The 14,724-nt window shown below is 34.3% G+C and overlaps 1 protein-coding gene across 7 annotated transcripts in view; it reads right to left on the bottom strand.

Annotated features, from left to right (window-relative positions):
• The window catches only part of Ttc6 (tetratricopeptide repeat domain 6), a 132,930-nt gene that overhangs the window by 72,202 nt on the left and 46,004 nt on the right, over positions 1-14,724 (bottom strand). For all 7 annotated transcript variants that reach the window (XM_033765146.1, XM_010632654.2, XM_033765145.1 and 4 more), the window contains 4 exons: positions 11,860-11,964; positions 5,298-5,384; positions 3,212-3,283; positions 1,904-2,280 (listed from right to left, as the gene is read on the bottom strand). In XM_033765146.1, the coding sequence (XP_033621037.1) occupies positions 1,904-2,280; positions 3,212-3,283; positions 5,298-5,384; positions 11,860-11,964 (641 nt within the window). The remainder of the gene's footprint in view (positions 1-1,903; positions 2,281-3,211; positions 3,284-5,297; positions 5,385-11,859; positions 11,965-14,724) is intronic.

Here is a 14,724-nt window from a genome sequence, read left to right as displayed (position 1 = left end):
TATTTCAAAGCTGCAGTGATTAAAACAGCATAGTATAGGCATAAAACCAGATGTGTGGATCAATGAAGCAGAACAGAGGATACAGAAACAACTCCAGGCACATTTAGCTATTTGATCTTTGACAAGGAGGCCAAAAACATATACAGGAGGAAAGACAGCCTCTTTAATAAATGATGTTGGAAAAACTGGCTATCCACTTGCAGAAGACTGAATCTAGATCCATATCTTTCATCATGTACTAATCTAAAATCAAAATGGATCAAAAATCTAATGTTAAACCAGAAACACTGAACTTGCTGGAAAAGTCATACTAGGTAAAACTCTTGAACTCACAGATGAAGGCAAGAACTTTCTGAACAGAACCCAAAATACACAAGAAATCAAATTTTTAAAAATCAGTAAGTGGGATTATATTAAATTTTAAAAGCTTATTCACAGCAAAGGAAACAATCAACAAAGGGAAGTGACAACCTCCAGAACAGGAAACAAATTTTCAAAAAATATTTCTCAGACAGAGAATTCAATTTTTCTAAAGTTTTTAAAGAAAATAAGAAAGCTCCACTAATGTAGTGCTGAATAAATACCACCACAATTGCTTTACTTGCTTCCACCAAAAGACTTATACTCTGATTTCCATGAAGCCTGTTGGCAGCATACACAAATATTAAATTAGGGCATGAAAAGGCAAATAAATCTCTTAAAATGGCAAAACAGACTGAAAATGTTGTACTATGGGCAGTACAACAATTGACAGCAGCAGCGTTTCATGTGTTTCATCTTCGGATCTAGATAGAAGTTACCTAGGTCATAGCAGAAATGGCAATGTATCCTTTATCAGGATGGACAAAGCTCATAATACTTTGAAATCAATTTTTAAAAATCAAATACATGTAAAGAAACTTCTGATTCTGATCTAAAACATCTGTTAATTTAGAAAACTCTGCCCAAAACCTGCTAAGAATGCGTCAACAAAGCTTCTAGATACTACTTTTGCTTCAAGGGAAACTTCAGCCCATATAGCATACGAAGAACTTGGGACCTGTGAGACATTTTCCACTCCCACTGGCTTGAGTCCCACTCTGTCCTTCACACTCATGAAGTATTGTTCCCCAGGCTTCTCAGACAGATTAAGTCATCAACGACAACAGAACATGGTAAACCCTCTGCAGAGCCAGCCATCTCTTTATAACAACGAAGGGAACAAGTCATTACTTCTCAAAAAGGTGTAAGTTCAATAAACTTTAACAATCATGAGATATCTAAAGAGAAATAAATCCCAGAGCTTTTTTGGAAACTATATGTACTAAAGATACTCTCGTTATGAGAAAGTTACGTCCTAAATATTGAAACTTGAACATACATGGAATTTCAGTTGTTATTATTTTAGGTCCCTCCATATTTTTAAATATTCAAACTGCTATTACCTCCATCTAAGGAGAAAATTATTTTTGTGGGTTTATCCCTGAAAAAGGGGCTCACTGCATACAAAAAAAACTTGTCTATATTCTTTACTCAATTCAATAAAAATTTATAATTTGAAAATGGGTAAATTCCAGCAAGCTATTTTGATTTTTGAACAGGTGATACTTATTTGGAGCAAGGACTGGTTTATGTAACTAAATCACTTTAACAAACAAGTTGTTAGATTTTCTTTACACTGAGAGACATCATTCATCCATCAAATTGATGAGTCTTATTTTATGTCTTACACTTTATAGTTTGAACCAACCACATATTTATACTATGAAACATCCGTATTTTTTTTTAAATGAAGGATTGATCCTTTAGTTTAGCAGATGTTCAATGACGGAAAAAAAAGAATATATTCATTAGGTAAAATTAAAAATTAAGGCCAAAACTGCAATATATTTCTTCAACTATAAAAATAAAAGACTGAACAGACCTTGTAAGCAAGTTTGGAGGTTTAGATAACTCTTTACATACAATTGTAAATTTTTCAAATTTCAGTGCTTTCTTCCATTTCATCTTCTTTTTCTTGGGATAAACAATGTAACTAATGCCTTCTTGTTTTGATGCTTCAACGAGAGAGCGCGACAGATCTTCTGAACTGTGTTCTTCCTGAATGGTGTCTAAGATGGCGTCTATATTTTCTTTCACGGACGTGGGAGGCTCCTCCGTTTTATTTCCCTTAGCAAGCTGGTGCTCCAACGCCTTTGCTTTCTGGAACATCACTGCTTTCATGTTGCTTTGCATGTCATCCTTGATTTCTGTTGGTGCAATGGCCTCCTTCTTCCTCAATTCAACTGCGGATTTTGCTCTCTTTATAAGGAAAAACAGGTTAAAATATATATATATATAGATATATATAATCAATTTAGTTGATCTACTTTTAAAATTAATTCAGTTTCAGTTTCTATTAATGAGTTTGGACATTTTATTGAAATTTGCTTAAACCATATATTCTTAAAATTACTGAAAAATCAAATTATAAAGTTATGGTGGTTGAGTTACATCATGCAATGTAATCTGGTCATGTGATTGTTAACTACCTATGAACGCTACAAAACAGATGCATATCATGATTTTATATATTGTTATTGAGAAAATGACCTCTACATATCCAAAAAGTAGATATTCTACTTTTCCTTTTAATGGAAAAACCCGGTTAAAAGGGTTAAAGACTATTATAATATCTTATTCTATTAAAATCAGTTTGAGTCTATTATTAAAAGCACTTTAACATTAAATTTCTATACAAAACTATTTACATATGCTCTACAATAACTTTAATTCAATAATTAGAAGCTTAAGGAACAGTAACAGAATCCTATTTTATTATTTAATCTAATAATTATAGAATCAACCTAATATTTAATTATATTATTATTTAATATTAAAGTATTCATAATTACAACTACGTTGTAACAATTATATATAATTTTAGAAACTCTCATATTAAAAACGAAAGAAAAATCATTTCTGTTTTTTGATTTATTATTCCCTGCCTGACCCAAATTCCAAACAGCAATTCATATAAGCTAGTTGTGTATTTAAAGCACAGCAGAAATACTGTCTTTGACTTTCTATATTCCTCCATCTCAAGAAACTATATTTAACAGAAAATGCAATTAGAATAGGGAACAGAGTGTAGAACATATTTGTGAGTTTTTCTTTTTAAGCTTAAAGTGTTTATTATTGTTAGAACTGTAAATACTTCTTTTGGACAGTAAAAACTGGAAAGTCACAATACCTTCAGTTGTACGGATGGTGTACTTAAATGTTGGATATTTTCAAATGATAGACATTTTCTTAGTAAGAAAGACTGTGAAATAATCAAATGAGAAATATACATTAATCAGAGCACTACTTGGTAAGCTACAATATCATGTGACAGTTTGCTAATGATAACTATTTATGTAATTAGTGAAATACAGAATAATTGAAAGGTAGTTTCTTACTGATTTTGAAATCGCTGCCTTCATAGAGAAAAACCTGAAATCTGCAAAATAACTTAGCAACGTGTGTAATAATGAGGATCATCCTATTTTTAAAATTCGACTCGAAATAACAAATATCAAGCACCTGTTATGTGCACAGTGCTCTGGTGCAAAGCTCCCCAGTTAATATGAGTGACACAGGTCTGTGTGAATGGGCCGCTAAACAGTTACCTCTATCATGAGCTGACCTTTTACTTCAGGGAATACACACAAATAATAAGACCACTTACTCTAATGGAACCGAGACCGGTGCCATTACCTTAACAGAACTGGAAAGCAATACCATTCCAGACTGAAAGGTACAAAGAAAGGGCTAAGTTTCATGGCCTCAAACAGTGTGATAGTGAGAACAGCAATAAAGCTATATCTTTAAGACAAAGCAACTGTGGCGATGACTATTAAACTGGTATGGATCAAGTGCAAAAAAAATGTGGGGGAGGGAGAAGGGAATTTGCACAGGTGGAAACCCAGACAGAGCAGCAAGAAGAGGTAGCATTAGAGCTGCTGTGTGAAGGCAGCAGCCTTTCCACAGCCTGTGAAGAGGCTGAGAACAAAGTAGGTCAAGGGAACAGTTTCAACAAGCACTAAGCAATGTCAGGACAGTAATCTTAGTCCACAAGGGCTCTGATTCAGGAAAGGCACAGGCAAACTACAGGGTTTGTGCAGCTTACACAGAAGAGTCAGTACAGTGGGAGGAAGTGAAATACAGCTGAGATCATGTACTGAGCTTGAGTTAGCACTCTGACTTCATTTTTTCTGGGAGGAGCAGTTATTAATTTTGTCGAGACATGAGTGACATAGTCATACCTGTGTTATAAAACTATAGCAGAATAGTTGGAAAGGGCAGCTACTAAAATTCAGAATATGTGATAGGTGCAAGTTGTCCTACTACAATCTAGAAAATGCAAATGGTTTTCCAATCTAGAAAATGTCACTTGATTTGAGTATTGTAAGTGACAGTCACTGGTCTAGGTCCTGTAGATAAAACAGTGAATGTGAATGATAGGACCTAGGATAGGGAGGAAGAAAAAGATCAAACATACATGAGGACAAGTATTTGACAAGTGCTACAGAAAAGGCAGTAAAACAGTGACCACATGAAAAACATTACAGCCCTCTCCAAAAGAAGAGTTCATATTCTCTGATTGTAGGGAGCAACAAGGGAGGTACACAGAATCATATGTAATCCAGTTAGCTGACCAGGAAAGGGTTTGATTTGTTTCTGGGCCCTAATTCTCTCTACTATGTGGCCTTTACTACTGTGATATCATCAAGAACTAATGAAACAAAAATAAAACAATTTCTCATTACCCACAAAGTTCAGGGCACTAATAAGCCAGTTACGTAAGTGTCATGACTCTTCTTTCAATCACTATTTCCTTTCCATCTAATAATGTTTATTACTTGATAAGCTTAGTTGGACACATTCTCATGATTCTGAAGTCATGAGTATGCATGCAACTAGTCACCTCTTACAGCTATGAGTCTTATCCAATTATATGGCCATAATCAGTTTTGCCATTTGTTCAAAAGGCTCATAAACATGTTCCATTAATCACTTGAGTCCTAGGCAAGAATGAGCAGAAAAGCTGGGAATTTTAGAAAAAATCACAGGGCACATTCTCCTAATGATTAATGAATACTTTCTTCTGAGTGTGATAAAGACAGCGTATTTGAGGAAAAAAAGAAATGTGTTCTCTACAAAGAAATTGACTAGTCTAAGCCATTTCCCAGAATAAGGAAGCATCACATAGTAAATTTGGAATTAAAAGAATTAATTTCCAAACTGTAAGGAGACATATTAACCAGCCCACCCTTCAAAATGAAAATCATACATACCTTAAAATTGCTATTATCATACAGAATGACACTTTCCTTGCTGTCAGCTAAAAATTTCTTAGTTAAAATTTTGCTTAGTTGAACACTCTGCAATTAAAAAATAAAATTTTAAACTATACTGTAAAATACTTTTTAAAAACCTATGGTCACTGTTACTTCATAATACAATAATGTTACTAAAAGAAAAAAAACCTATGGAAAGGACAGAATTCTAGAAAACCTTTTCCAAAAATGGATTAAAATACAGCAATACCCTTAGCATTTGGCCAAAACCTACAATTTGTCTTCGGCACTGGGGTAGCCAAATGGACAATTCTATATTATTTCTGGCATCATTAATGTGAGAAGTGATCACTGATCATATGATTCTTGTAGGTTAGCAATGAGTTTACTTAGAATATCAACATCAGGACTATGAACAAGACATTATCAGGATTTATTGTCCATAAGTATTCGTTGTCAAATATAAGGAAGTATTCTAATTGTAAATTGGAATGAAAATTTCCTTAATATCCTTAACTTTAAATTCTATCAGCCAACTAAGTTTTAATACAGGTATGTTTATGGTTGCCAAAATAAACTACTACGATAATAATTATTATTAAATGCACTATTTTATGTTATAATTAATGATTGGGACATAGAGAAACAACTAGAAGACCTAATTTGACAACCTAGTAGATTCATGATTAGTTAAACCATGCTATTCCTTTAGAGATAAGTTTAAGTAAAGAAATTAAAGGAGAAAATAGAAGTCACAGTCAAAATCATAAGAAATAAAATGAGAAAATAGAACAGTTGAAATCATAACTGGTAAGATTAAAAAATGCCAGAAATCACAATATGTAGTAAGTTAAATTTATTGTAAAAACTGGAGCAAAAATTCATTTAGATATCTGAATACCACTTCCCATTTAGAGGAACCAGGAGTCTTTGTTTTGTAATATTTTCCAATACCAGAGATCAAACTCTGGACCTTGCAGTTGCAAGGCAAGCATGGCACCACTGAGCTAAATTCCCAGCCTGGAGTCCAGAGTCTTTAAAGAAAAGGCTGATTCCATTCTTGTGAATAGAACTAATGAGCCTGAGTTATCTCAAGCTGGAAAGATTTATTGGATCCTTTTACTCCTGAACAGTAGGAACAGATAGCCTCCAGTACTGATTTTCTTTTGAACCTCATTTCTAGTGGGTTACTCCATGAACACTAGTGCTCACTAATTCAATTCTTGCTACAATTTCTACCTCTTTTCCAAAAATTTTGCCTACTCTTAATTCCCTATATTCACACATTTCTATAAACTGAGATGGAAAAATTCATGTGGTTGTTAGAAGCAAAAAATAAGACAGCTACAAAAATTAGATGTAGACATCTATCTAACAGACTCCCTACTGTCATCTCAAATAGAAGCACTTGCCACTGGTAAAGGATAAAGAGAGGTAAGAGGCAGGGGGAAACTTCCAACCATAATGCAGTTCTGATATCTGAGAAAAGGGATAAGAGAGAGCATTGTGGGGGAAGAGCTTCAGACTACAGAGCAGTCCTGAGAAAGAATGCCTTAGGCAGATGGAAGGTATTGAGCCAGAGCTATCCCACATCAAGGAGAAATGGATCAACTCTAGTAACAAGCTTATGTTTAGTCACTGGCTGGGAGCAGACCAAAGGAAGTATGGCCCTGGGGCGCATGGTAGCTGTAGATTCTGGCAGTCCAGTAAGATCCTCTCAGCAGATTCAAGTGAGAGAGAGGATAAGATTCCATGGATGCTACCCCTACTTATGCAAATGCATATTTAGCAAACTTTTGCATTAAAGTAATAGTTTTTAATATTTGGTGTTATTAACCTTCTCTTTTTAGCTCAAGGCATCTGTACACATTTTTCTTATATAAATAAAATTATTGGTCAGCACTTTTAAAAAAACAGGGAAATGCAAATGTCCGTACTCATCTTCCAAGGTTTCCAACATACGTATATTTGGACCAGAAATTCCAAACAGAAAAATATGTGTGTAAAGATATATGCTGTAGTGTATTTTTTAAAATAAGATGCAGAATAACATAAATTATGATTCCATTTCTGTAAAAACATTAATTTGCATGACCTAAATAACAATGGAAATTTCTGAATGGAACACAGAATGCATTTAAAAGTGGTTAACTTCAGGAAGAGAACTAAAGAGCACTGTTAAAGATGGAAAATGTTCTTTAGGCAATATTCATCTTCATTATTTAAACTTTTACTACAAGAAATTCCACTTGTACAACTTGGTTTTGGTTTTTTGTTGTTGTTGTTGTTGTTGTTTTGTTCTGTTTTTTTGAGACAGGGTCTCACTATGTAGTTGAGACTGACCTGGAACTCACTATGTAGCCCAGGCTGGTCTCGAACTCACAGCGATCCTCCTCCCTCAGCCTCCCGAGTGCTGGGATTACAGGCATGCACCACCACGCCCACCTTGTTTTTATTTTTGTTTTTTGTTTGTTTTTTTACAACTTGTTAAATACTTAGTAGGCCTTGCCATTAGAAATGCAACAATTAAATAATGATAGCTTAACAAAAGACAACATATTTTAAATTGCAACTACAAAATAATACTAGTAAGACCAAATTAAGTGTATGCTACTTATAAAGTATATTTAAAATAAAACAAAAAAATCAAAACCCAAATAAAATGCTCCAAAATACAAAACATAAAAGACAGGTTTGATATGCCAGAGTAGAATTCAAATTGAGTAATTTAAATTATTTAAATAAGTCAAATTGAGTAATTTAAAATTAATGGAGAAAAAATTATAAATTAACAAATTTAAAGCTCATAATAAAAATAAAAGTTTCTTATCTCATGAAATAAAAACTGTTAGTAAAACTGGAGGGAACACATGGACGAAAGTTTCATTGAAAAACCCTGGTTAATCAGTCTTTATTAGATCAAATGAAAGAAAGATGCTACATAAAAATGAAAGCATATCATTAAACCCATTAAATGTATTTTTTTCTCTTATTGAGTTTATTGGTACATTTTAGGTATACAGTACAGTTACACTTATCATTGGGATCCTGTACCTTTACGTGACAGGTCTTGCTTCTCATTTTGTCCCCTTGTCCCTGCCCTCCTTTCACCCCCTCCTCCCTTGCTATTTACAAATACTTTACAGTGTAATTGACATTGTGAAATAGGAAGAAACGGGCTAAAGGTGTATGGGAAGTGGGAAAGGTAGGGGAAAGGAAATAAGGGAAAAGAAAAAATATGAGAAAATGAAAGAATGGAAACAAAGTATTTGTAAATAAGGAAGGGTGGAGGGGGTGAGGGGAGGACAGGGGTATAGAGAAAAATGAGAACCAAGACCTGTCATGTAAAGGTATAGGATCCCAATGATGAATGTAACTGTACTATATACCTAAAACGTGCCAATAAATTCAATGAAAACAATTATTTAAAAAAAAGAATCAACAACTGGGATCCCATCTTTTTTTAAAAGCTTCTGCAGTATAAGAACCACAGACAGAGCTAAGAGACAAGCTACAATGTGGGAAAAAAAATTTTACCAGCTGTTCCTCAAAGGTCTACTATCTATAATATATAAAGAACTCAAAAAGAATCAGGACCCACAAATATAAAGACCCGATTCAAAACTGGCCGTCTGAAATGAATGGACATTTCTCAGACAGAGAAGTAAAAGTAGCAAATAAATATATGAAAAAATGTACAACATCACTGGTCACTCAAGAGATGCAGACGAAAACAACACTGAGATTCCACCTCACCCAGAAAGAATGGTTGCTACCAAGAAATCAACCAGTAACAAATGCTGGAGGGGTGTGAGGAGAAAGGAATCCTTCATTTTTCATGGTAGTGAAGCCTGGTGCTACTGTGGAAATCAATATGGAGATACCTTAAACAACTAGGATTAAAAGTCCCATTTGATCCAGCTATTCCCAAAAGAATTAAAAGAATCATACCACAGTGATATATGCCCACCCATGTTTATAGAGGCACAGTTTGTAATAGCTAAAACTTTGAAACAGCCTATCTGTCCATCAACTGGAGACTGGATAAAGAAGATGTGGCGGGGGCCAGGGAGTTAGCTCAGTGGTTCTGCGGTCTGCCTCGCAAGCACAAGGACCCAAGTTTGATCCCGGTATTAAAAAAAATTTATATAAAATGGAGTACTACTCAGTCCTAAAAAATGAGAAACTAGAGACATTTATAGCTAAGTGGATGCACATTTAGGACATAATCTTAAGTGAAATTAATAGGACACATGCATAAATACTGAATAGTTTCTCTGGTGTGAGAAACTGAAAGTGTAAATAAGAATCAAAATGTATAACTGATATTGTGCAATGGTCTAAAGATGTACGGAAGTGGGGGGTAGGTGAAAGGTACAAAGGGAATAGAAAAATAACAGAAAAGGAAAAAATGCAAACAAAGTCTTTGTAAATAGGGAAGGGTGGGAGGGGGTGAAGGGAGGGGAAAGGGGTAGGGGAAAAAATAAGAACCAAGACACATCATGTAAAGGTACAAGATCTCAATGATGAATGCAAATGTACTGAATATCTAAAAACTACCAATGAAGAAAAAAAATAGAATAAATGCACTGTATTTCTTGTGTTCATCTGATCTCAGGGTGTTACTGTTACTATTGCTATGTTTTCCTTATTGTTCTTTAACATTTTGTTTTGTCCATTTCTGATATATGAATTTTAGTAAGCTGCCTGAAATACTGTTCAAGTAAAATACTTGTAAATATTAAAAATTGATGTATGATCATTTTTACTGAACTAATTGTAAGAGAAAAAATATGAAGGAAGAAGAAAATAAAATAAAAAAGAAAGAAGTGAAGAGGCACAAAAAGGGAAAGATCCAAATGAAAGAAAATTGACCCAAAAATGGACAGAATTGTCTAACAAAGAATAATTAGATGATATTTTTGTTTTCTTCATTTGCTTTTCTAATTTAAAGGCAGGATAACAAAATGAGAGTAAGCAAACATTCTTGAGAGGAAAAAGGAGAATCAGATTAATAGTTATATCAGGGTTAACAAACATTACATTAAGAAGAAGTTCACTTTTAAAAGCAAAGGGTTCCAGAGACAGTGTTTCACCCAGGCTATAGCACATCGGTGGACTACAAACTAGTCTGGCTGAGAGGCAATGCAGAAGTCAATCAAAGGAACATCCCAGGGCCAGGGATGTAGCTCAGTGGTGCCGTGTCTGCCTAGCAAACACAAGGTCCTGAGCTCCACCACCAGTACTGCAACAACAACAACAACAACAACAAAATAATAATAATAATAATAATAATAATAATAATAAATAGATAGATAGAAATCCCACTACTGTTGAAGAATAACCAGATGATCTGCTCTGTGTTGGAGTGTCAGAACAAGGGCCCAGCAAATGAGTGTGTCCGGTACTGGTATGTACTATATAATAATAGCATTTATGCAGCTACCATCAAAGTTATCAACCTAATCCGTACTTCAAAAGCAAAGGGATGATCTTCCAATTAGTTGTTCGGTGTCACAATTGAATGTAACTGCATTGTTCAGCTTTTCTGTTGCTGGGACAAAATATCTGACACTTACAACTCAAAGGAAAGATTTATTTGACTCATGGTTTCAGAACTTTCAGCGATGGCTCTTGGCTCCAGGATAGAAACATCATGAAAGAGGGCATGACATCTGGGAAGCAAAGAGCATGGGAAAAGCAAGAAAGGAAGGAGCCAGGGACCACAAAGCGTCACCATGATCTTAGTCCTCCGAGAAGGTCCCAGATCCTCCTAGCCCACTCAGTTATGCAGTCATCAGTGGAAGCCCCTGTGGATGAGGTTAGTGCCCTCACAGCCCAGCCGCCTCTCCCACAATCTCTTACAGAGTCAAGCTGACAATTAAGATTAATTGGCACAGTAATCCATCCCCTATGAAATGGAGAGAGGACCTTAGCTCTCAACTGCGTGAAGAATGAATGAAACCTCAAAGCTCTTTTAAAAATGTAAAATGTGAAGCAAGCAAGCTACCAAACTAACTGCATTTTCATTATAAATATTTTCATAAGTAAGCAGACTTCTCAGTACAAATTAATCTCCAAGTATCCCAGAATCTACAGTGATAATTATTATCTAAGTTGTAATAAATGACATTCTATTTTCTTCAATTACCAAAAAGAAAGCAAATTAAAAATGCCATGAATATTCTGTACACAAGTCATGTGGCTTTATATCTCATAGCCTCGGTTATATAAAATATGAAACAGAATTTTTTTTGACTGGCTAAAGTAACATGGATGAGTATAACATTCTAAAGAAATATATGCTAGTCACATTTTCTATAAATACACAAAATTATAATTTTGTAAATATACAGACATATATTCATATACCTACATATAATACATACATACAGTAATTACATATATTAAATTCATATCATGCTATCCAATCAATCCTGTCCATGGCAATACTTGTCTGACAATTTATAATACAATTTATAATACAATGTCATAAGCAATCATACAATTCAATTATTAAATATCAATAATAATATGGAAAACTCATTCACTACATTACCTCATATTGTGGATATATGGTTTCCTTTATGACAGACTCTGGAACAGCAAATTTGGGTGCAGCTGGATTGCAAAACATTTTTATAAATCCTGGATAAGCAGACATCTTTAAAAATAACATTAAAAATTATTAGAAATGGCAACAAATAGCTTCTAGGATGAAAACAAAACAAAACAAAACAAAACAATCTGTCCAAATTGTTTCTAGTTGCTCAGAATGTGACCTGATTGGCTGCGTGACCTCTGATAATGAGGAAAGATGATTTTCATACCCATCAGACTATCAGAAATGTAAAATGAGCGACACCAAGGGATGCAAAGAAAGTGGAGAGATGAGTAAAAATGCACTGGAGGAAAACAGACCATTTGTGGAAAATGTACATGCCACATGTTCCAGCAATTTCACTTTCAGTTATATGTTCTGTGCAAAGTCTTACACAAGGACATGGAAAGTTAGGCATGGACAATTCATGGAGAAAATGAAATATATCAAAAACAAAGCCCAATCAGAGTGATCATTAATAGAAAAACAGATTAAGAAAACCTGGTATATTTATGTAATTAAATACAAAAAAGCCATTAAAACACAAAATTTGTGATGCATATTTAGGCCATAGAAACATAATATTAAGGATATAAAGTAAGCAAGTTTCAGAAAGGTGAATACAAAATTGACATTTATGTAAGTTTAGCTATAATACACAAAACTGTATGATTTGTTTAGAATCCCAGAGTAAAATGCAAATTATATGAAAACAATCTAACTGTATTAAAAATGTATAAAACAACCTCACTAATAGCAGTGGGGAGGAAGTTGTTGACCTCAGTAACAAAATAAGCAGAGGATATAAAACTACAATCAAAAGAAATTGTACATCAAGCACTGCATTTTAACTAATAACGTACCTCATAGGAATTATGAGTTAACAATTCTATTAACAATTTCTATAAATAGATACTGGAATTAAAAATTAAGTAGATCAATGGAGAATGGTACAAGGCTCCTTGTCATTATTCATATGGGAGTTTAAAGATAAGCAAGGGAAGAACCTAAAATAATCCATGTGGCCAGGTGTAGTGGTGCACACCTGTAATGTGCTCCCAAGGCTGAGGCAGAAGGATCGCCATAAGTTCCAGGCCAGCCTAGTCTAAGTAGTGAATTCAAGACTAGCCTAAACTACATAGTGAGGCTGTCTCACAAAAACAAATAAACTAGTTAATTAATTAAAATAAAATGATCCACATGGTAAGGGATTAGAGCTGGAAACATCAGCATGAACTTCTATTTAGCTTAATATACACAGAAATGTTTACATAAAGATGTAGTTATACACATGTATATTTATACAAATTTGTACACACACATTTATTTTCTTGTTGTTTTGTCAACAAGAACAACAATGGCCCAGTAGCAACAGGCACACCAACTGCAAGAGATTTTAGTTATATTCTCCAATTAGTAGAACCAGGGCTGCATGCAGAAATGGTTGATTCTAGGTCTAAGGCAGTAGGAAACACAAAAAACAAGCTCAGAGCAACTTATACTGCCTTGAATAAAGTTCTCAAAAATACAAAAACAAAACCTTGCAATGATGTAGTATATCCAAACAGACATAGGAGCCAACCGAAGGAGTTCACATCAGTCAAAGCTCAAACCATTTTAAAAGTGATAATAACTACAATAAAAACAATAATAATAATAACGTATGGACTATACCTCAAAGCATAATATAAGTACCCATGAATTATACTGATATAATTAAATAATAAATGAAAATAGACAAACTTCCTACACAGAAGAATTCTAAATAATTTTTGTAGCTACTCTACCCTCAAGGAGGTGTAATACAAATTCCTTACCCCTTAAGTGCTGAAAGTATGTATAGCAATTTCCTTCAAAAGGTACAATATAGAAAGGGGTAAAAAAGAAAAACTTCACAAGGAAGAAACCGATACATCACCTCACCAGGTGATCATGGCTAACACTTACGGTGATAAATCCTGGATATGGCAGGTGAAAAGAGAACTTTACTTCAGCGGTCTTCTTCCCAAAGTCTCATAACCCAAATTTAAATCAGGAAATCCCAAATGGGAGACATTCTACAAAATACCTGAACACTACACCTCAAAATTTTCAAATCATCAAAAAAAAGGGAAATCTGAAAAAATTGTCATGGCTAAAAGGCGCCTAAAGAGATAAGACAACTAAATGTAATGTGATATCCTGGATGGGATACAGAAAGAGAAAATGACATTATGGAAAAACTAAAAAGTTTGAGTGCTGTATGGACTTTAATAATAATGCATTAGTGCTGGTTTATTAATTCCTAAACTGTTATTAGTACATGTTTGCAGTGCCTAATGATTACATTCATTGTAGGGAATTGGTGTGCATATATAACACATCTCAATTCCTTTTTTCCCTTTATATTACTGTAGATGTTGTAAGTCTCCCAGGGATGCTGTTATGAATTACCTGGCTGGAATAAAAAACAGAAATTTGTTCTCTCACAATTCTGGAAATAGGGTGCAGGTCTGGACCATGCTCCCTCTGAGGACTTTAGAGAACTCTTCCTACCTCTTCCTAGCTCTTAGAAGTTACAGGAATCCTTGTGTTCCGTGGTTGTGACTGTACCACTCAGACCTCTGCTTCCATCAACAAGTGGCCTATTCCCTGTGTGTCTCTGTCTCACGTGGGGTTCTCCTTCCGTGAAGATACCAGTCCTATTGGATTTAAGCAGCCCCCCTACATCCAGCATGATTTTATCACAAGATTTGCAATTACATCTACAAACTCTCTATTTCTAAATATGATTAAATCCACAGAGCCATGGATTGAGTGCATCCTTTAAGGATCACTATATAT

The sequence above is a fragment of the Fukomys damarensis genome, unplaced genomic scaffold, assembly GCF_012274545.1.
Source record: "Fukomys damarensis isolate Sample0158 unplaced genomic scaffold, DMR_v1.0_HiC HiC_scaffold_17, whole genome shotgun sequence".
Classification (NCBI taxonomy): domain Eukaryota; kingdom Metazoa; phylum Chordata; class Mammalia; order Rodentia; family Bathyergidae; genus Fukomys; species Fukomys damarensis.
The sequence above is the reverse complement of the archived record's forward strand: the minus strand, read 5'-3'. Positions and strand labels throughout refer to the sequence as shown.